The sequence below is a fragment of the Garra rufa genome, chromosome 23 (genome assembly GCF_049309525.1).
Source record: "Garra rufa chromosome 23, GarRuf1.0, whole genome shotgun sequence".
NCBI classification, from domain to species: Eukaryota; Metazoa; Chordata; class Actinopteri; order Cypriniformes; family Cyprinidae; genus Garra; species Garra rufa.
In genome coordinates, this window is record NC_133383.1 from 18,323,032 (window position 1) to 18,346,921 (window position 23,890).

General features: G+C 39.9%; 1 protein-coding gene across 5 annotated transcripts in view; it reads right to left on the reverse strand.

The window, feature by feature from the left end:
* The window catches only part of auts2a (activator of transcription and developmental regulator AUTS2 a), a 473,806-nt gene that overhangs the window by 4,919 nt on the left and 444,997 nt on the right, over window positions 1-23,890 (reverse strand). The window contains exons 7-15 of one of the 5 annotated variants that reach the window (XM_073829732.1): window positions 7,286-7,823; window positions 6,220-6,488; window positions 5,872-6,110; window positions 3,636-3,680; window positions 2,737-2,832; window positions 1,730-1,801; window positions 1,376-1,405; window positions 895-966; window positions 535-673 (exon numbers count right to left, since the gene is read on the reverse strand). In XM_073829732.1, coding sequence (XP_073685833.1) covers window positions 535-673; window positions 895-966; window positions 1,376-1,405; window positions 1,730-1,801; window positions 2,737-2,832; window positions 3,636-3,680; window positions 5,872-6,110; window positions 6,220-6,488; window positions 7,286-7,823 — 1,500 coding nt within the window. Of the gene's footprint in view, window positions 1-534; window positions 677-894; window positions 967-1,375; window positions 1,406-1,729; window positions 1,802-2,736; window positions 2,833-3,635; window positions 3,681-5,871; window positions 6,111-6,219; window positions 6,492-7,285; window positions 7,824-23,890 lie in introns of all 5 variants that reach the window. The other 4 variants (XM_073829730.1, XM_073829733.1, XM_073829731.1 and 1 more) reach the window with 4 other exon arrangements.

Sequence of the window (23,890 nt, forward strand, 5' to 3'; positions counted from 1 at the left end):
CTGGTGCCTCCACACATTGCACATTGCAGTCCGACAGTTTTTTTTTTTTTAATAGAAGCATTTAAAGGATTAGTTCACTTCCAGAATAAACATTTCCGTGTAATTATTTACCCCCATGTCATCCAAGATGTTTCAGTCAAAAAGAAATTTTTTAGTTTTTTGAGGAAAACATTTTGGGATTTTTTTCTCAATATAGTGGACTTTGGTGGGGATTAATGGATTGAAACCTTAATTTCTTTTTGACTGAAGACAGACAGACATGAACATCTTGGATGACATAGGGGTGAGTAAATTACCGGGAAAATTTTATTCTGGAAGTGTACTGGGAAATGTTTATTCCGCAAATGAACTAATCCTTTAAGTTTTGTTGCGTCACTGTGTATCAGGAAATGGTGACTAAAATGATTCTTTTAAGGAACAGAAAATCACTAATATCAGTGCTGACTAACTGAAAGATTTTGGAAGTTTTGCTCTTAAACTGTGTAGTGACGGTGATCTCTCTTAACTCTGCTAATATTTGGGTCTTCTACTCACCTGCTGCAGAAAAAAGTGATGCAGGTCGCGCCAAGTCATGAGGGTGATGGATAGCTCCAAAAAGGGTGGGGCCAGGGGGTCGACTTAGGAACTCCGGTTTGAGGCCAAAGTCCAGCTTGTGTGGGTCAACCTGCATCTGCTGCTGAAAAACGCCAGGTACAAAAGAGAACAAATGTGATACCCCTTTCAAAGTACCCAAAAATTATAAAAGGCTATATATTGTATTCTGCAGATCAGAGTTAACAAAAAGAAAGAAAAAAATAAAGAGCCACAAAGAACATTTCTTTTCATATGTAAGGTTGATCCTGATTGGAGGGTGCAGTAAAAGTCAAATCAGGTTATTATGTACGCCAATCTCACCTTTACTTTCTGTTGGTGATGGTAAATTTGCCAGGCTATATGGACATGCATAGCACACCACTTTCCTGGTTTCTGTGGAGACAGAAAGACAAGGTAAGGTTTTCATGTTGAGACGTGACTACATTCATGTTAGTATATTGGGTACATCTGAAAATATTAATTGTTGAACTTTTTAAAGTGAAATTTAACTTGGAAAGTTAATATTAAGTTTATGTGCGCTTTCCCATGTTTTGGGCACAGTTGGAAATTAATTAAGGAAAATGTCATTACAAAGTGTTTTGGGTGATAAGGGAGTCATATAGCGTCTCCTATAGACTCCGAGATGAGACGGTCGAGTCCCAGTGCACAGCTAATTAAAGAGACTGCGAAGCGGAAGGCAGGTGCTCAGTGTAAGGTGGGATTAAACTGTAATGAGCTTTTACTCTATTTCCTGCAGAGTCCTGTGGGGAAACAAACCGAATAACTGATAAAGCAGTCTTACCCTGAGAACCGGCCGGAACGGATCTGTCAGCTAGAGAGGAGAGGGAAAAAGAGAGAGCGCGAGTGAGAGAGATTAGGGGCACAAAGCTGTCACTCAGGACTTTTAATTAGCATCCGAGCATCACTTCATCACTGACCAAATTAAAATGTTAAAATTTCCCTTTCTAATGAAGCATTTCGTGGAATAATTAGGCCAGAATTCAGAGTATTCCCTTTCCTATCACTGCCTGCATACCAATGTGAACAACAGTATAACGTGACTGACAAATATAGCGCTTAGTTTGCCCAGTGTCATTCAGGTCTAGTTTAAAAATACCACTTTGTTCATTGCAAAGAGTGTGTTTGGGGTGCGTACCCGAGGGTCTTTCTGAAGGAGTGTGTGTGGAACAGCTCCAGGCCTGGCTGCCACGTCTAGAGGGTTTGAGGTCTGTAGTATACAAAGACAAAACATAAGCTTTTTCAGGCAATTTCCACGATACCTAAACCATCCAATATCATCTCTCATACACTCTAGCATTACCAATAGCTAAGTGGGGTCTGAAATTGATTCTCTATTTATACTGTACCAGGGTCAGAAATTAACGAGGCCACCAAATTGAACAAAGATGCCCATAAATTCAAGACAAAGGGACAAAAAATGCCCCTGCACAATTAAACAATGTATTACGGCAATTCACAAAATTACATTTAGATTCACTCACACTGCATCAGATTGCTTTTATGCGCTGTTTTATGCAGCGTTGAGCCTTATAACCAAGCAAACACATTTCTGTTGAACTTATTAATTTTGTAGCTTCAGGGAGTTTTTGCATCTTATGCTAGACTTGGCTTAACGTCATGGATTAACATGTTTGTCGTTAAAGCCAGAATGTGACATGCCCAAAATATTTTATATTGTTTTCTATATTGATATTAATAATCATTATTACAATATAAAGAGCAATAATCTACAATAATGACTTTCGGTCATAATATTGCAGCCCTATGAGCTCCTGTTTTTTACATGTGTAATTTAGAAATAAAATATACACAGTCTGTTGTTATTAAAAAAATACTGATTAAAGTAATTAGGAAAATTTAAGTATTTGACATTAAAGACAACATAGTATGTTTTTTATAATAAGGTGATTATAATAATTGCCCTTACAAATCAATTCCAGGGGGCAAAAATTGCTCCTTAGTGGAAATGTGAATTTCTGACCCTGTACTGTACCTATACGTAACATTAAAGATGACACTGAGATCTGCTTATATTTAGCTAGATCCGTTCCATGTGTGCAGGAGTACATTTGGAACAGCACAGGAGGTTCGTTTTGGGAGTAGTCTTGACATTCCAACATTTAGCGTTTGATATTGTGATACCTTGGGCTGGAACGCTCCCTGCAGAGATCCGAAGGGCCCCGTCGGTGGGATGACGGGCGGAATGCCAGACACTGCTGGGGGGTAAGAGTGGAACAGCTGAGAAAAGAAAAAGGATACAAGACAGAGTTAGTCGTTTGATCGTGTCAGCTGTTTACAGTTATACAGTGAGACCACAGGTCCCTGTACAAACTAACATCTACACAGCATCAGCTGCTGACATTTAAATCGCCCTCTGCTTTACATATAGACACCATGTGAAAATAATTGACAATTTATGCTTAGGTTTTCTCTCTATGAATAAAGAAAAAAAAATTAGACTACAAATCATTTATTCTGCCGCATATAATGATACAACCTTCATCTGACCTGCGGCTGTTGTGACATTAAACAAAGATTAACGGTGAGATGAATTTACAATATGGGTCACCCTCTAAACCAGCTTTGATAGCAATGACTGTTATTATCACAGCGCACTGCATAATACATGTAATTACAGCAGTGTGTGTGTGTGTGTGTTCTTGGGTGGGTGTCACAAATGAATCATTGCTAAATGGCGACTCCGTAATTGAAGGGCAGAGATCAAATAAATTAAAGTTGCATTAACCTGTTGGACAGGCAGGTAGAATGAAATGCATTTAATCTCTAACAAGATCCCCACAGTAACCAGTGAAGCATTTTAATAATAAAAAATATCTTACAGCTAATTTGCTTAATAAAATAATGTGTTAATAAAAATGTGTGCTTCATGTAGTAGGCACTTAAGGCTAATTGTAGATATAATTCCAAACTCACTGAAATTAAATTATAGAAGCAAAAATTAAAAATGACAACAAGCACTACATTAAAAAAAGAAGGAAAAAGCCACAACAGCAAATGGCAAAAACATGACAGGGACTCACGCTGTGTCTGTAGAAGGGGTCGACTTTAGTGGGGTATTTGTCGAACTGTGGGGAAAAGGAGAAACAGAGCTCAGTACACACAGGCTTACAAACAATTTACTCCTGACAAATATCTTGTGGAGTCATGAGGCTCAAATCAAATACCAAATGCTTTAATGCACTCTCCAGAAAAGTGTTTGGTTGGCAGTAAAATGGTCTCTGCCCTGATTAATGAATGTAAGCACAGAAAATTGCCCTGTCTTATTTCTGCTGGCCCCATCCAGGCTGTCGCTTTGCAATTTACAGTGAATTCTGACAAGGTCTTTTTTCTCTTGTTAATGTGTATTACTCAGCGATTCTTTGAATGGTCAAATAGAAGCCATTGGGCTGTCTAAAAATAGACCTATAAACAGCTCATTTAACGGGGTTCAAATGGTCTAATCTGGATCCAGAGAGAATGTTTCCCCACTTGCGAGTAAACAATGTGGCTCTCAAACTAGTTTTATACTCTCATTAGCTAACAGAACGCCATTCTCAGAGGTCTTTGAGTCTGGAATGGTTCAAAAGCCGCTTTTAAGCCTCTGTGGGTAGTGCGGTTACCGTCAGGCTGTGTGTGGGAGCGTCTGTATGAAGCCTCAACTCACTAATCAGCTCTGCTGCCTGCCAACCAAAAGCCCTCAGTCAAAACTCCATCTGACCAAAATGATGTCATTAAACTGGGAATGAATAAACTAGTATTAAGTTCTCGAAGCTTTGCTGGAACAAAAACGTATCCCCAGTGGCTCTGACTGCCAATTCTAAAATCAGGGCAGAGAACAGAGGGCGAAGCATGCCAGAGAAAAACAGCAGTTTTTCAACAAAGAAAAGCCACATTGTGGCGAGAGAGAAACACATGGTTACAATTGAGAGAGCGAGCCACGGCCACGGCTTCCAGTGTTTACTGAATCAGCATACTGTACTGCACAAGTTTAGAATTCAGCAGTCGGTGCAACACAAACACACACATGCATAAATTTAGTAGTTACCTACAGTTTTCCCACAGTTTTTTTCCAGTCATCTCTGATGACTCAATAGGGATTTTTACAAATTATGTTGATGGATTTGATTTTTACAGACTCGCTAATAAATCATTTCTAAACCGGCCTGAATAGTCATTAAAAAAGACAATACAGAAATTTCCATGACTGTGGGAACCCTGTAAATACACATGCATTTGGTTTTAATGTGTATACATCCATTTTAAACGTTCAATCATCTATTTAACAACTCAAGCATTTTGCAATGCGGAAATGAGCTATTTTCTTTGAATGTGCAAGACTTCCAATTAATATAAGGAAACTTTAAGGGCCAGTTTTACTAGCAGCTTGTGCCAGCACAAACCATCTTTTGACCTAAAAATAGTACTGTCAGGATTTACTAAAGACGCGCAGTGAAGAATTACCGCTGAAAAGGCATGGGCACAGTTATTTTTGCACCTGACCTTACTGAATATGCATTTGTAGCTGTCTCCCTTTTAGACACAAAATTTATGGGAGGAGAGTATTACAATGAAATATGCAACGCGTTTTACTAACTTTCGCACTCGTCAAATTACTAGTATTTGCGCTATTTAACGCCCATAAAAGCATAAAGCAGGAGGTAATTTGTGCTGCTTTTGGCTGCGTCTGTGTTTTTTAATGTGTGCATTGTTAGTAAATAGTAAATAGTAAGTATGTACTTATAATAATGAATTAAAATAATATGATCACAAAAAGCAGTTTGCAATTTTAAGCAGACTGTTGCCTCCCAGGCAAAAAAAAAAAAAATTGAGCTTCCATAATGTACTTAAAGTGCTCTATTTTCATTAACTAATTTTGTACCTAATATGTGACCAAAAAAACTTATTTTCCATACTAGTGGTAACTAAATATATTTTAAATACAGAGATAGTTTGTTAAAAGCCCATTTTAGTTTATATTCATAGTCCCAAATTAGCGCATTTGAGTACACTTAGATGTTCTTAGGATTATCTTAAGAAGTACTAAAGAATCATTTTATTGTATTAAGTACCAAATTAATGTGTAAAAAAATAGAGCACTTTAAGTACATTATGAAAGTGCACTTTTTTCGGCTGAATAGTAAAGTTAAAATATCTAGAAGCAAATGACACTGGAAGCCTTGCACAGTTTACCAAAGGCCACTCCCGCCGTCATTCATCCATCACCACAATTACTATTATTAATATTTTTTTTTAGAGTTGTGTTCCACTTATCCTCACATTTCTGGCTGGGGTACGCACCATGGGCGGTGCAGGCGTGGGCATGATGGCGTGGGGGAATGGGGTGAAGGTGTGCTGGTGTGTGTGTTGGTGCGTGTGCTGGTGCTGGTGCTGATGCTGATGCTGGTGCTGGTGGAACTCAGTCCGCAGGTATGGAGGGGGACCCAGTGATGCCCCACGATCAGCACTCTGAGATGCCAGGAAACGAGTGTTTAGTTCCTGCCGGAGAAGGTCTTGTTCTGGGAGAAGGAAACGAGAAGTTTTAAATTTAGATATAATTTAGTTTTGAAAAGGGGCTCTAATCAAATGTGTTTTTATCTAAATGCAAAGAGAATGAGAGATTGGTACCTGAGTAGGCACTCCCAGCTGGGTGTCCGGGGACCGGCAGAGTGTTTGAGGTGAGAGGAGGAGGTGGAGGCAGAGCAGCAGGCGACGCAAACATATTGGTGTGATGAGGAAGAGTGGAGGGCGGTAGGGAGGGGGGGAAGGTGTGCGAAGCCGTGGGGTTTGCTGGCAGGGGGAAGGAGGCTGCTGCCCCAGTAGGGGCAGGATGGTGATGGTGCAGATGAGGGGCTGGAGAGGGGCCCGGGGGCTTCCCTGGAGTGCTGCTTCGACTGCTGCTGTGAAGAAAGAGAGAATAAACGATTGTAAAAACATGTGCCTGTATCAAAGAGAACTCCCTTTCTAACCTATAATCACAAACGCCTTTGTTCACTAAATTGCTTTAAGAGTGGAAAGCGTCTGCTATAAATTTAGCAAAAGGATCCAGTTTCAGAAACCTGGAAAGTGTGTCTACAGCGCTGTCGAATGTGTTATTCCTGGAGGGATTTCCTAGTATTTATCAGAGTCGTACGCAATCTAACAAAGAGCTCATTTACAGGCTAAGTAATCATTTAAATGCTAATTATATTCATATTAAAAGCTGCACACATACAGAATAACACAAAGTATAATTATCATCAGCAGTCCAAAGGCGAGATACTGCACAGGGTGGACTACACAACAAATCTAAAAAAGCGGCGGAGAAGGGCGAGAGGAGGGAGGGGAAGATCCGCTTCTCTGCAGGATACTGGGGTGTCTGAGTTGAGCATAGGAAATGTTATCTACAAGCCGCCGCCAGCTACAAGGCAGCAGCAGCATCGACGTGGGAGGGGAACGAATCAAACCGTCTAATCTCTCAGCTGGGGTTCTCTCTGCGGTGCTGTCGGGCGCACACACACTCGCGTACAAACAGGGATTTGTGGCTCATGTTTACTGGAGGATTGATACATTTTACATTTTAATACAGAAATCATGCTGTTCCGCTACAGTATTTAAGAGCTGGGGCTCAGAACAGCTGCTCAATCAGTGCATATAACACATCTGGAGTGTAATAGACACTTCCTGCTAAGCTGCGCTTTTATATTTAACTCACCTCAGGCCGTTGAGGGTAAGGCTGCCGCTGTAGGCCGAAATTGGGCGCGGGTGGCACCGCGAGGGCGGTCTGTGCTGCACAGGTTGGGTGGAGTTCTGCTGGGCCGGCAGCGCTGGTGATGGGGGGTGGTGGTAGATGCCTGGAGTCCGAGGTGGCCTTGGGTGAGGTGGAGGCTCAGGTGGGTGCTGAGGCTGGGCCGGGGGTGCCTGAGAGGGCTCTTGGCCCTGGGTTTGAGGCAGGGTGGTAGGGGGCGACAGAGGTCTAAGTGGACGCTCTGGGCAAGGGTGCTGGATTTGGGCTGGGCTTGGGGGCAAGGGTATGCCCCTGTTGGAGGGGGGCGGCTGGACGTTAAGAGGGGTGGGGAGGGGAGGTTTGGGATGAGAAGCGGGCACCAGTGAGGGGGTGGCCGAGGAGAGTTCACGGGACGTCTCCTGGCTCTTCTCTTGACTGCGCTCTAGGCCTGACACCTTGGGAATGCCCAGGCCTCGCAGCTCCTGGCTGGCATTGGTGGAGAGCGTGTCAACGCTACAATCTGGAACTGTGAAGAGACAGAAAAAAATAAACATATGTGTAAACATATGTATAAAGTAAACATATGTGACCCTGGACCACAAAACAAGTGTCAATTTTTCACAACTGAGATTTATACAATGGAAAGCTTATTTATTCATAATTTGTTATGAGATAAAACTATTTAAATATATGGAATCTGAAGGTGCAAAAAAAAAATAAAAAAAAAATCAGAAAATCAAAATATTGAGAAAATTGCTTTTAAAGTTGTCCAAATGAAGTTCTTGAAATGCATATTACTAATCAAAAATTACGTTTTGATATATTTACGGTAGGAAATTTACAAAGTATCTTCATGGAACATGATCTTAATATCCTAATGATTTTTGGCATAAAAGAAACACTGAAAATAAACATTTTGACCCATACAATGTACTTTTGGCTATTGCTACAAATATACCCGTGCTATCTAAGACCAGGGTCACATATTATGAAGATACAGATCTATCAGCTGACCTAACACAAAACAAATTTTAAATTTAAAGTCAGGAAACAGTGAGACAGAAAGTAAAGCCTTGTGCAGGGGTTTATTGCTGCTTTAGTGTTTTTAAAACAGCATGAAAAAATGAATTAGTTATTCAGGTCAAATGTGTCTTACTCATAACCAGATTCTAAGAACTAATATACAATCATAATGAAGAAATAGAGCCTAACAAGCCAACATGTACGTTCATGTGAATGCCTTAATGTTTTTTATTAGGAAAAGGTCATAAACTGTCTAAAGAAAACCTGACTGGCACACCCAAAAGGGGATACTAGCATTTTATTGTACAAATAAATACACTGCATGATTGCGAAAGAAAAGAAAGAGACTGTCAACTCAGTGTATTCTCTGGGACCAAAGGCTCATGGGGGAATCACAGTGCATGCATAACTCCTTTTCCACACCCATCTGTCTTTTCCATCTCTTCACACCCAGCCAGGCCTGCAGCAAGGGATGCTGATTGAGCCTGAATCCCATGGGCTTTGGGGACCTTGCTGGAACAGAACAGAACCCCCATGGATTGCTGATCCTTCTCTCACGGACCTACGAGCCTCCCAATGCAGCAGCCCATGGGGCCCAGCTTAGAGCATTCAGCTGAGAGGCAGCGTGTGTGATGCAGTCAGTGTGGCCTGCAGCACTCTACCAGATGAAGATCAATAATCTGGGAGTACAAGGCACCCCCTGGGGAATGTGTTTGTGTCAAACATCTGCCATGTGACATGGGTGATGGCAAGACACACGTATGCACAAACACTGATATGTATGCATATGCATGCAACAAACGAAATGCGCACACACAAAGACCGATCATTTCACTGAAAAATATACCCATTGAAGTGAGAGACGCAGGCTACCTCATTTGACCCGTGAAAGCTCACAATACCCCCCGGTTCTGGCACTCTAAGCACACTTTAACAAACAAGGGCAGTTCAGCCTCCCAGCTCAGAAACAAGCCGTCCAGAGGGTGCAATAAGTCACCCTTTATCCTGCCTGAATAACTGGATTTAAGGCCGAGAGGGCTAACAGCACTCAAAGAAAAGCCTTTCACACTTGTTTGTGTCAGAATGAGGGCTTTTATAAATGAGTTCCCTTCAGATTATATAGCTCCAGTAGGCCGTCAACGACTGACATGACATGCAAGGACAGACGTGGTCTCTTTACGAGACGCACAAAAGCATGGGTGCCCATCTCTCTCGCTCTCTTTCCTGCACTGTGGCCTTCCTGTAGAGACTTTTGATGGAAAATATCCAAAGCTCTTCCAAAAGGCTGAACCACAGAGAGCTTTGCTGCTCCTCCCTGGAGCGACTCTCTCAATGTACTAACATGCCTAAAAAAAACAAGACGGCGAGTGAAAACACTGCTTATTCTTCCTGTAATGAAGACTCCAGGGCCGGGCAGGGAGCGGAGGAGAAGTGTGTTTCTCCTCCCTGGGGAGTTAATTTGTCAAGTCTCCTTGATCCCTGGAAACAAATAAATGCAGCTTTCTCTCGCCTCGCCAAAAAAAGAGTGAAGAGAGGTGATTTTTATTCCAAATGGCAGCCGTGGAGGAGGATGTTTATTAAGATGGTAGAACAGACCGGGAGGCGGACTTTGCAAAGTTCTCATCTGATCACACTATGTTTATGTATGTGTGTGTGTTTTTGAGCAGGATTAAGGTCTACAAGGCTCCTGGAGCAGTGTGCTTGCGTGAGGTCTCAACGGACAGCAAAACACAGCTCATTATCCTGAGGTGAGTCCACTCTGAAAGAGCACACCATATTCAGCTGTTAAAATCCACAGACAGTCCAGAGCTCTCATAAACAAAAGGGAAAAACAGAATAGAACAGATATTATCCACATTTTTCAGATAAAATCTCATTTACATACCAAGTCTGCATATTATCACTGCTATGACTTCTAAGGATTTTATTATTCTAAAGCTAGCTGAAACTGAGAGTGATAAATAAAATAGAAGGAACAAATATATACTAGCAAACCAGGCTCATGAAAATACGTGCCTCTATATACATTTCTGCAACACCGTAATTACGGAAATATCCCCTACACCAAACCCAACTTTTATCAGATAGTGTTAACAGTGGTGCAGTAGTGCTATTTTAACTTACTTGTGCGGATTTGAGTTTTGTCGAAACCGTAGTTTCACAGGGTGAGGGCGTGAGCTCTTCATCACTCAAGTGCAACGCCATATTGCATGAGCTACTGAATTAGAAAACTAATGCTTACAAAGCTGTATATGTGGCGACAACATTCAAAAGTAGCAGATTTCAAATTGCGCAGGATGTTAAAATTTCTTTGAAGTCATAACGTATTATTTTGCAAGTAATTGTGAAAATTAGGCTTTATTAATCAAACCTCTGTAGCTATAAATTACCTTTAGTTTTACTGCCTCCAGTGTTCATTTCAACTGGAAAATGCAGGGATTCGTACATATAGGTTTTGCAGAATTGTATATAGAGGCATGCATTTCCAATGAGCCTATGTTGTATACTAGACAAATTAGGATGTATTAAGCCGACTCATGTCTAGAAAAAAAAACATGTCTGAGGTGACGCTACAACACTGACTCAAATCGAACATATTAATCCCGTTTAATAACAAACTCATAAAGAAATGTGCACCTTGTTGCTAGGAGATGCTTGACAAATGAAAACATGGAGCCTGTCAACTCAAATCTGCAGACTGGCCCTGACTTTCAGCAACTAGCATCAACTTCTCCAGACTGTAAATCGTCGGAAAGCATCCCTAGTGCTGAGTTCTGAAGTCATCTTTCAAACTTTGTGAAAATTTGTGGTCAATTGAATCCAGGTCTGCACCAGAATACCTATATTAAATTTCTCCAAGATAAAGCCATTATCATTGTCTATCCTAACAGATTTAGCAAGGCACAGTTTGAAATTCAAACGCTTTACTAGTGACCTTCGGTACAGCGGCACAAAACGTCTCGATTCAAAGTAGAACAATAACAAATGTTTTGTCTGTGAAGTATAATTGGAAAAATGCACTGTTTACCAATTTTCACAAAGTGCTTTTATTACACTGAGAAATAACTAAGGCGCACAGGCCTAGAATATCGATTGTGTGTGAGAGAGATGGATTTCATTTAGACAGTGCTGATGCATTGATTTTAGAAGTCTCTGTGTATATAATCATCCAAGCATTTACACGCTCACTGCCATCAGAAACGACTTTAAACTGCATCTAGGCCTATTCTTTCTTAAAACAGACTAGTTGACTAGCCATCCAGACAACCCAATCACTGCCTGATTTTAGTTTGACTCCTTGATGCAGTACTTGAAACACCACAAACATTGAAGTGACTGAAGTGTGCTTTGAATTCTGCCTCTCTAAATAAATTTGTGCGCTGTTATTTGTAAGTATACTCCCTGGGTGGTAGGTGCCGATAACCAATCCTTCTGGCAAATGCCAGTCATGCTGATACACTGGCTTCAAGCATCCTGACACTTCTACATCCCTTCCGCCCTGAAATAGCCCACATACTCCTGTCAAGCTAGAGATGAGGTCTGGGGTTATGGGGCCTTCCTTCATTTCCCCCAGGCTTGTGTTAAACTCTTTGCTTCATTGTAACTGACAGCCCTGCACGTCTTCTCCGTCTGACGGCCGTTTTACTGTCAAATCAGCTGGGTTGAGACTTCAGCCCTCTGGTAACAGCTTAGACATGGCTATTTGTGATCACTCGGAGCAGAAGAGAGGACAGGGGGCTTTAGAGAAACATGATGCAAGGACCACAGAGGGTAGCTTCAAAGCCGTGGCTGAAACAATGCAGTATGCAGCCTCACATCCTCATGTTTCAGAGATTAACAACTTTAACCAGCTCAGACCTGATGATGACAGCAGCAGTGGGCTATTCTTATTGTCTTTGAAGCCTCTCATCTCTCATCAATGACTTAATCGCACAGTAAACATCATGCATCGCAAATAGATTAGTGTAAGGCACAACTGAAAAGTCTGTCATTATGCAATAAGGAGCTGCTGAACTCAACAGCTGACATGCTCATACTACAGTAACGCTGCACCTGTGCTAGGTGTTCAGAACAGGTGTTTGGAAAAAAACCAAACCTGTTAATAGGGCCATTTAAAAGAACATTGCTTGATGTAATCAACAGTAAAACACTGATTTGAGAGCACGGCTGCAGGTGATGCAATAAAAAGCAACTGCCAGTTCATGCACACAGAAATGCTTTAACATATTTTCAGCAGATGGAAAGCTGATATAGTATGGCTTTAAATATTAACTGAGGGTAGGGAGAGAGAATGTTAACACAACCGTGACTGAGGTGCTGACAGACTAATCCCAGCTGACAGTGGCCACATCTGTGGTGTACACATGCAAGATCATACACAAACAAAGGCAAGCCGCCATATTATCCCCATACCAATTACATGCACACACACAAAATGTAGAAAACCAATGTTATTTGCACAACTAGTCCTGCGTGAGAGTATAAGAGAACATAATGGCAGAACAGAACAAAAAAAAGAAAGAAAAATGTAGATTTTGCTGCTTGTGTCTGTCACATTTTTATGATGTTGTGAGATGTTGCTTGCGGTTAACAGTATACCGGGAACTACATCAGCCAAAAATTGTGGAGGTGATATTTATTTACACTTGTGGAAGGAGATCACTCCTGGTCCCTAATCGAGCTAAGCCTACAGCCATAATCAATCACTGTAATGACAGACAGGCCAATCCGCCTCTTAACCTTTGGGCTGAAATAACACACTCGGGCAGGCTGCTGACCCAGGAGTCTTCATTACGCATTCAATATCAGAGTGAGCTAATGCTGCAAACACTCAGAGACTCATCCTAACAGCATTAAACAGGGCTGTCAATATTTATTTTTTCTAAAAATCCTTTTTAAGGGGGACCCTGGGTATTATGACATGTATGGCTAAATATAATGTAAATGATGTCTCTTACTGATATATGTAGTAGAAAACCCATAAAAGGTTATGTTATTTAAAAATCCACATCGTTTTATACATATTTTGGACTATGCGGCCGCCATTATGACATGAAATGGTTGCACTCGGTGAGCTACTTTTGCTATTTTTACTGCAACACAATTCAGAATACACAACTCTGCAAATAAAATACTGATACAATGACCAGAACTACTGAAAGAGCTTACAGGTGGCAATGGATGTACGTGTAGGCTTAAACTAAATGTTGTATCATCGATTTTCCTTACAAGGAGTCTTGGATATCCTGGATATCGAGCGAAATCTGCACTGGGAAACTCCTTCAGTGCCTGCGGTGTCATGACAAGCTTTGGCATGTTTACATCCTGCCAGGATTGCATCTAGCATTTCTTGTCTCTAGCTTTTGTAAGCTCTTTCAGTAGCTGTGGTCTACTAATATGCCTCAAAGGCATCAGGGCTAAAGGGGAGAGAACAAAGACGCAGGTCTTTATGAAGTTTTATTTGTCCACAGTAGTGCTGGGCGATATGACGATATATATCGTGGGGACGATAGAAAAGTGTCTATCGTCCTATTTCTCTTCTATCGTTTCTATCGTCTCTAACCTAATTTTATCAATTACTAAAGAAAATATTGTATTAAATAGGCTATGACAAATGTATGATAGTGTCTTGTTGCTGTGCAATGCATACTCTACCCTATAAGTGATAATGCATACTCTACCCTATAAGTGATAATCAAGAATAAAAACGAACTTTTTGACAAAGAAACTCCGTCTTGTGCGACGTGACGCTTTACGTTGTTGCGACATGCTTTAACTCGTGAGTGCCTAAAGATGGAGACGCAAGAGGTTGAAGATGAATGCCCGGATCGAGTCGCAACAAACTGAAACTGCTACGCAGGCAGCAGACAAGAAGTACTTTTACCGACACGTGGGGATACGTCAGTGATTTTGTTGCATTTTGGCTTCAAGAGCTCTGACACGGACCAGAAGACAGTCATGTGCAAACTCTTCCAAAAGACTGTTTCCGCGCCCGACGCTTCACACATACTTCGTCTGCAGTGCGTATGCGTTGCGTATTTTTTTCCGCACCCATGTTAACGGATCAGATCGTTCACACTGCACGTGGTTGCTGTCCGGCAGTGCGTTTCAGAAGCGGTGCGTTTGCAGCAGTGGAGCGATCCTTCCGGCACAGAGTCTGTTTTTGCTGCGCTGCATGCGCTGAATTAAAGTGACAGCGCATTGTTCGCTGTAAAAATGACCATGGATTGACACGGAAATGTACCATAAATGCAGTCTACTGTGCTTCACAGTCAACACGTGGCTTTTTGGCTAGGTTTAAAATAGTGCAGTTTTAAATAAACAAGGCAACATAATAGATGCACTTGTCCAGGTAGAAAAGTTCTTTAAAATATGGTTTTTAATAAAGATTTAATACGAAAGAAAGGCACAGAGAGCCGACTGCTTGTCTGTGGTAAGTTTTAATTTAAAATATTTGTGATAGCCCAATTTCAATATGAAAAGGAAGCTATAGCCTACATATGCTGGGTTTAAATGTGTTGCAACTTGCTTGACCAATTTAATAAACAAATCTAGAAGTCAAGTGCATTAAATAATAGCCTACGTTGTTTATAATACGTTGAGTTTAAACGTGAATATGTCTAGTATTATTGTATTTAGTGTACTGTGATAAAAGAGTATCCCAATGCTGAAAAAGCACGTTTGGATTTGAAATTAAAATAACGGATAAATGGTGTGTTTGTGGTAAACACCCGCGGATCAGGAACGGACTGCAAACGCGTTCTGTGTGGAAGCAAAACGAGTCCGTGCTGCCTCTGCACCGCATACGTAACGCACACGGACTGCATACGCACTGCAGACGGAGTATGTGTGAAACAGGCGTGATACTTTATTTTGGTTTGCAAACTTTGCACTACAAGGTTGAAAAATGTTTTGTTTATTTTTTTATAATTGAGTGCTTTTCTGCTCAGAAACTTGAAATGGCTGTGCACTTTAATAAAAAAATAGTTTATTTTGATAATACTATTTAACTATGATGTGGATAAAAAATGTGAAGGCTACTGTAGCTCTACCTCCACCACATCTGTTGTCATTTGATACATTTATATTGCTGCACTAAAATGTATTTTTCTCATTTGTGACAGTTCAGTTAAATGTCACTTCAAATAACGAATAAAAATAAAGTTGCAAAAAAATTATGCAATGATATTTTTGTCAAACTTTTCAGAGAATAACTGAAAACGTACTTTATTTTGGTATATCGTGATATATATCGTTATCGTGATATAAAATAATCCATATCGTGATACATGATTTTTCCATATCGCCCAGCACTAGTCCACAGGTATCTTCCCATCTTTTGCTCCTCTTCTTATTGCTAGAAAAGCAGTGAAAACTTACATCACTTCTCCTTTTGCCATTTGACTGAAAAGTACAACCAAAAACCATGCAATGTGGCATTGTATCAGTATTTTATTTTCTGAGTTGTGTTGCGGTAAAAATAGCAACGGGTAGCGGCAGTAGCTCGCTGAGTGCAGGCATTTCATGTTATTGAAATAATGGTGCCACCCATTGTCCTATTTTTTAAATAACGCAAGTCTTTTACATATTTCAGTAAGAGACATCATTTATGTTATTAAGCCGTACAAGTCTTAATACCTGGGGTTCCCTTTAAATCAGTGACCGCCACAGTCGGAGAACGGTTGTACAGCAGACCAATCAGAGCATGTTTGTAAATAGAAGAGCCTCATGGTTATCATGTGAGATCATGAATACTTCATCATGTCAGCGATAATCTAAAAGAGGAAATCAACTGGCATACAGATTCACAAGAGACAAACAAACTAAACCCGACATGCCATTCTGAGCATACATGGGACATTTTTGAGGAGACTGAGCAAACACGACAGCAGATGTCTGGGTGTTTAAACTGGCCGCCCATTTAGTGTCACAATTCACTCTGCACTCAACACCTTGCACTGTGTTTGTTGCTTTTATGGACATGTGTGAATCTGTGCGATTGTTCAGTTCAGTGGATGTGTGAGGGTTCGTCTCCCACAGATGGCTAAGGTGGTAACTGCTGCTGCCGCTGTTTAAAGCTGGTCAATCTGCTGTAATTACTGTGATTAACACAGAGATGTTTTTCTAAGCACTTGTGACAGACACACTGCTCCCCGGGGCCCTGAGAACACACACACACACACACACACACACACACACACACACACACACACACACACACACACACACAGAACTACTACCCATCCCACCCTCACAAACACATTACCGTCAGCTCATTCTCACACGCACCTCATTCACTCCGTCACACGTTGCTTTTCACTGCCTCTGCTCCAAGCTGGCAAAGCCCCTGCTGGGCCCTGGGTGTGTGTGTGTTCTCAGGGCCCCGGGGAGGTTACTACATTTGCTTTCTGTCTCTGTTGAGACTTTTTAGCACCCTTTGAATGTTAGTGAGATATCACATCTCAATGTATCAGATTTGAGTTTAGTCAGGCTGAACATGCCTATGATGCCTAAAAGTCTACGTAACCATGTCACCAGGTTTTGAAACACATACTCTGTGTCTTTCTCAAAAGTTCTCTCTGATCATGGGACCTGTGGCAGATCTTCATTTCAAAGTATGTTAAAGAGTCTATTAGGGCTGGGCGGTATATCTTTTCATACCGAATACCGGTGTTTTTTTTTATTTTTTTAATGATATTCATTTTTCATATACCCCAATATGAATGTGTGCGTACAAAGCGTCGAGAACAGGTATGTTGACGCAAACAGAAACTGCAGCTTGCACGTGCTTGTCTGAAGCAACACATCTGCGGTGTGGACGTATTTCAGTATATCTGAGAAAGACCCAGGGTTAGCGATTTGCAAAACTTGTAATGCTGAAATTTCAAGAGGGGGTGTGTCTGCAGTCGTGCGGGCAGTGATGAGAGCAGAGAACGGCGCATTGCGCGCAGACAGATGTAGCTTTCAGTTACGTCGCAATATTTTAAAGATATGTCTTTTCTATATAGTGTATTTTTTATAAATATTTATGTTTTAAACCATGGAGGTGAGCCAATGGATATCACACATGCAACGTGAAAACTGCGCAATATGTTAAAGTGAAAGTAAAAACTGACTTTCAGCATCTGATGTGCATTCTTTCAGAGACAATGAGACGATTATACTTCATATGCTGATATTAATTTAGTCCCTTAATATTTTTCTTGTGCCCCGAACATGGTGGGAAAAAATAAAAATAAAAAGAAACGTATTTTGTGTAAGGTTTGTTTTTGAAAGTCTTAAATAAAGCTCTTAATTTTCATTGATGAGGAGGTTATGAAAGTCATAATTATGATTTCAGGTGGTCTTAAATGTGGGGACTGAAATACAAGAATTGCGATGAAACTTCAAAAGGCTATCCATTGAATAAATATGAGCGCTGCACGTTTCAAAGTCATTTGCTGCACTGCTTTGTATACTACCATTCTGACAGCGCCTCCTGCTGGAAGAGAAACGCATAGAGTTGTAAATGTGAACTGATGGATCCACAAGATAATGTGTTATAAAAATTTAAACAATTTAAACAAAGGCAGTAAAATATATGTATATGTTATTTAAGTAATATAATACTTGATTGATAATAATTGTTTAAATTGATATAATTGATTAATTCTTTGAAACTTTAATATTAATTTATGCAATTGCAATGCCTTGATTCTAGTAAGATTTAGTACACAGTCATAGCCATAAATGCAATGGTACTAATAATTGGCATAATTCTTTCGGTTTTCGGTTTCGGCCAAGAATTTTCATTTCGGTGCATCACTACATCATATATAAATGTGGTCAGGCTAAAGTTGTAGCCGCAGGAGGCAACACAAGCAATTTGCTTCACCACCTCCGCCACAAACATGTCCTGGAATATGAAGAATGCACAATAAAGTGTTGTGTATTTTGACTGCAAGTCATGAATCCTGATTTCTTCACCTCATTACAATTATTAGTGCCACTGTCACTTCTTTGTGAACAGCAGCATTTTGTGAGACCAATCAAACCTGAGTTAATACTAGTCCGGTCAATGTAAGCCAATATACTGCAGTAATTATTCTCTAATTTATTAGGAAATGTGGTTAACACCTAGTCATGCATGGAAAAAAAAAAATACCGTCATATACTGTGATACCGTATAATTTTGAAAAAATACAGTGATATAAATTTTTGGTCATACCGCCCAGCTCTAGAGTCTATGTGTATGTGTGTGTGTGTGTGTGTGTGTGTGTGAACGTAAGATGGAGACTGGCTAGGCTCTAGCAGAAGGATAGGTTTCGTCCATGGTGAGGACAGTGTTGATCCCTCTGAGAACAAATCTTTATATATCCCTGAGGATTGAGATCATGTGCACACATTGAAACCAGAGAATGCTCTGACAGCAACTGGGAATGTGTTACACACACGCACACACTCACAACCCAGAAGGGTGTTAACACACTTGTTGCAAGTGTATAGAGTCACTCAAGGAAAAGGCATAACTCAGTCTCTTTTCATCAATCACTATAGACCTTAGTCTGAGTAAAACCCATATTTAATTAGACCCTGGATAAAAATAAGACTGGGCAGAAGTACAGATCATTGACATCATTCAGGCCACACAAGCTAATTAATTATACTAACCAACAGCCTTTAGCTTTGTTTTGGCAAACTTGGTCTGACTTCACCTGGAAATTGTTAGAATTTTTTATGGTTTTATCAATTACCAATGGATAAAATCAATTCTTGCCCTGTACACTGCTGTTCAAAAGAATCAGCAAGATTTTGAGTTTTTAAAGAAGTCCTTTCTGCTCATCAAGGCTGCGTTTATTTGATTAAAAATACAGAAAAATACATTAATATTGTAAAATATTATTGTAATTTAAAATTGTGGTTTTCTATTTTAATATACTTTATAACAGAATGTATTGTGATGCAATGCTGAATTTTCAGCATCATTACTACAGTCTTTAGTGTCAAATGATCCTTCAGAAATCATTCTATGGTAATATGCTGATTTATTATCAATGTTGGAAACCGTTTTTTTTTTTTTTTTTGAATCTGGGATACCTTTTTCAGGATTCTTTGATGAATGAATCATTAAAAAGAACAGCATTTTCTTAAAATAGAAATCTTTTGCAACAATATACACTACCATTCAAAGTTTGGGGGTCAGTAAATTTTTCCTTCGTTTGTTTGAATTTTTTTTTTTTTTTTTTTAGCAAGGGTGTGTTAAATTGATAAAAAGTGATAGTAAAGATTTGTATTGTTAGAAATGATTTAGATTTTGTATAAATGCTGATCTTTTTATATTTTTATTCACCAGAATAAAAAGAAGAATCATCCTGAAAAAAGTATCACAGCTTTGAAAAATCGTACTGATCTCAAACCTTTGAACCGCAGTGTATATTGTTTTGTCAAATATCCTGTTTCACTTAGATTCATCACATTATGGAAGTAAAATGGTTTGCAAGTTATGCATAATGTGTAATTTCCACAATGTTTTCCAGATATTCTTTTCATTTCAAAATTGGTAGAAAGATTCATTTTCAGTGTTTAACAGTTAAACAAATTATACACAGGTACATAAGAGAATGATTCACTGAGTGGACTGTACTTCTGTCCATCATACACTCTTGAATTTTAAATCAACCATTTACTCTGACAAGCCTAGCACAACAAGCAAAGACTATACTTGAGTGTTCACAAAATTACAGCTCTGTAATTTGTTTTGAATAAAGGTAAATTGTTACATCTGACTGTGAAATGCAGACAATTCAGCTGTTTAAAGAGCAGCTGCAGTGATAGTGAATACTGATGTAAACATGCCGAAATATAGACAAAACAGCAGCACAGTCAGCCTCTGAAAAGACTTTCACACTTGTGGAAAACAAAAAGAAAGAGGTGATGAGAGAGTCAAAGTCCTGTCTATCAGCACTACACCTTCCTATTTAAGTTGCACGCCTTCTGTCAGCAACCACAACATTTATATTTTAATGGTAGACCAAGGATAAGAAATGTCCAGTTATACCTGCCAATTATTTTGATGAAAATGTATCTTTGGTCCACTCTTAGAATTAATCTGACACATTAGAGGTAAAAACAAAAACCACCCATATTCATCTGGTAGTGGGTGTTAATTTCACCCTGTCTAGACCTCTTACAGGGACTCACTGTTATACAAACCCTCTTATCTCTTTCTGAAAAGCAGGTAACTAATGCTGCGGGTAAATGCAGGTTGGACTGTAAATATCTGCAGCTTTTAAAGCAGCCATGCAAGTCGGCATCCACTGAGAAACCAAACCTGAACTGTGAGTCTCCATGTGACCTTGTAGTCATCAAAGATTTTAATAGAGGACACAAGAGCATTATGTCGAACAGATGCCCACTGTAAAAAGTGAGACAGTTGTGGTAAAATCCTGTTGCAGTTACAGCATTCAAAGTATACACTCACACACACACACACACACACACACACACACACACACACACACACACACACACACACACACACACACACACACACACACACACACACACACACACACTTTCACACTAGCAGATGGCGAGCACACCATAACTGACATGTACACCCTGCTTATTGTACAAAAAGGATTACAAGACACCTGTTTACTGTCAGTAACTGAATGGAGTGGAAGTCAGAGTATTTCTATCACCTTATCTCTTTGCTGCTATTTCAGTGATTCATGAACTAATGAAGTAGCTCTAAACTCAGTATCACAAAGCAGAAATATATTCTCACACACACACACACACACACACACACACACACACACACACACACACACACACACACACACACACACACACCTACCCATCTAGCAGGTCCACCTGCTTCTTGTGATGGCTGTTATACCCTGCCATATAACTAGTATCCTGTACAGTGGTTGAATGACACACACAGCTTCATTTGGCCCCAGCGGAAGTGGTTTAACCCAGTGGGTTGTACCATAGTGTTTACGGAGGTGGGGATCAGAGTGTGTATGTGCTTTTTCGATTATAGAAATACTTTGACAACAAACTTTGCTCAGGCATTGAAGAATAAACAAAACATTTCAGATACTGTGCAATGAGATTGGTCTTCAGGTTATCCAGGTCGTCCCATAGTGCAAAATCACATGAAGGAATTTATTCTTAAAATGCGTTTACATCTCCCATTCGCATTCAGAAGAAAAGCATTTATCTGAAATAGTAATTTTTGTGTAATATTATAAATGTCTTTATCACCCTTGCTATTATTATATTATTGTAAATAGTAAAAATAGTTCACAATGTAACTGCATTTGCTGTATTTTGGATCAAATAAATGCAGGCTTGGTGAGCAGAAGAGAATTCTTTAAAAAACATTACAAATCTTACTGTTCAAAAACTTCTGACTGGTAGTGTATATTAGGGCTGTAACGATACGCGATATGAAACCGAAATTGCGACACTCAGATCCACGATCCTGTGTCGCGGTGTAATAAGGGAGAATCGCGACACACCCCGTGACTACCTTTCCAATCATGTGACGCCTGCCTGCAAAAGTTGAGCTAGTTGAAGAAGAACGTGAGGAAACATGGTAACCAACCCAGAGATTGCGGACCCTCCCTCCTCATTTAAGTCAGCAGTATGGCAACATTTCGGAGCTGTATGATCCATAAAATACGGAGAAAGGCTATTAATAAAGAAAAAAAAAATCCAGAAAATGCGTGTAGTATAGCCTGCGCAGTAAAAATACAATTATGTGTAAAATGTCATAGTAAACTCTGTCTGACATGAAAACCACACTAGTCATTGTCCCATAAAATGAAAAATAGCAAATAACACATAGTATTTTCATTACGTTTCATTTATTTTGTTTTTGTAAAGTAAAATGAGACCTTGTTGTTTGCAATACGTTTACCGAACGCGAACACCAGCTCGACAGCAAAACACTTTCACTATGAGAGAAAGCGGCAGCCACGCAGAGATTCCACCGCTTGACGCGTCCCATGTGAAATGGCTTTTAAATGGTCTTCAGACAGAGCGCGAACACAGGCACGGGACCGTTTGAGAGCAGCGTCAGCGTGTACCGGATTGAGTCCAAAGAGCAAATACCCGTGCATGTCACCCGCACTGCACCTGACAGATAAATATTATTCCACCGTTACGTCAGTTATAGCGGGTCACCCGTCGGGTAGGTTTCGCACACACATAGAATCTTGCATCGCTAGCAGGTTTAAAGAATTTGACATCTTGACAATTTTATCACTATCATGTTAATTAAAAAAAAAAATCAGTGACAGACAGACCTTATCAGTTGTTAATTTTAATACAGAAGGTTTTTATTTAACCTTAAAATGTGACCTTGTATGTAAAACTAAGAAAGCTATTGAAATTTGTTTATTTTTTTTTTTAATAAATCTGTTGTTTGATTTTCAGTTTCATGTTTTAATTTTTGTTCAAAATATCGTGATACGCATCGTATCGTGAACCCAATATCGGGATACGCATCGTATCGTGACCTAGGCATATCGTTACACCCCTAGTGTATATATATATATATATATATATATATATACACACACACACACACACACACACACACACACACATATACATGCACTATTAATGGCCCATACCAATATGTGACCTGTTCCAGCAAAATGAGTCACAGTGACCCAAATTTCAAAATTGAGATCTTGGTATCAATGGAAAGAGGAGACGTGTGTGTGTGTGTGTGTGTGTGTGTGTGTGTGTGTGTGTGTGTGTGTGTGTGTGTGTGTGTGTGTGTGTGTGTGTGTGTGTGTGTGTGTGTGTGTGTGTGTGTGTGTGTGTGTGTGTGTCTGTCTGTCTGTGTGCGTGTGTATGCATGCACATGTACAAGCAGTCACAGAGAGAAAGCGTGTCATCAAATGACAAAAAACACGGCTCTCCATCGAGTTTACAACCTTTACAGCAAAAGGCACGTATTTTTAGCCACTCTTGCTGACCAGCAGAGCTTAGGTTAGAAGTCTCCAGTGAGTTTAACGCTTTGGCGACTTTACTCTCTTTTGACAGTGACATTTCTCAAATTAATAAACAGAACTACACACAGTATACTACACTACACAGTATTGAACTATCTTTTTGAAGTGATCTGCTAGCTTGTTGGACCAATCGTGTGCCGGTCAGTCGAAACGGGGCTTCCAATTGACAAATGATCAGCGTTTATGTCACTGTTTGTGTACATTTCTAAGCTTTTTGATTGGTTTTTATACAGAGATAGTGACGTTTCAGGGGATACCTGAAATATAGGGATATGCTCAGAAGTGACGAGAGGAGTTGAGTAAAGCAATGTTCATTTCCAGTGAATTTAGTAAAACTTTAAGTCAACTTTAATACCTTTACTCAATTATCTGGACTACGAAACTTTGGGAGATTTATTTTTGAATGTCTGTTCTTTGAAATTAGCTAGAAAAATAGATTTTTTCATTGTTTTTCCACATTATCGGCCCATATCTTAAAATAGAACGTTGCGACTTCCGACTCATTCCGCCAGAACGGGTCACATATGGTTTCTAATATATCGGCATACTGCAA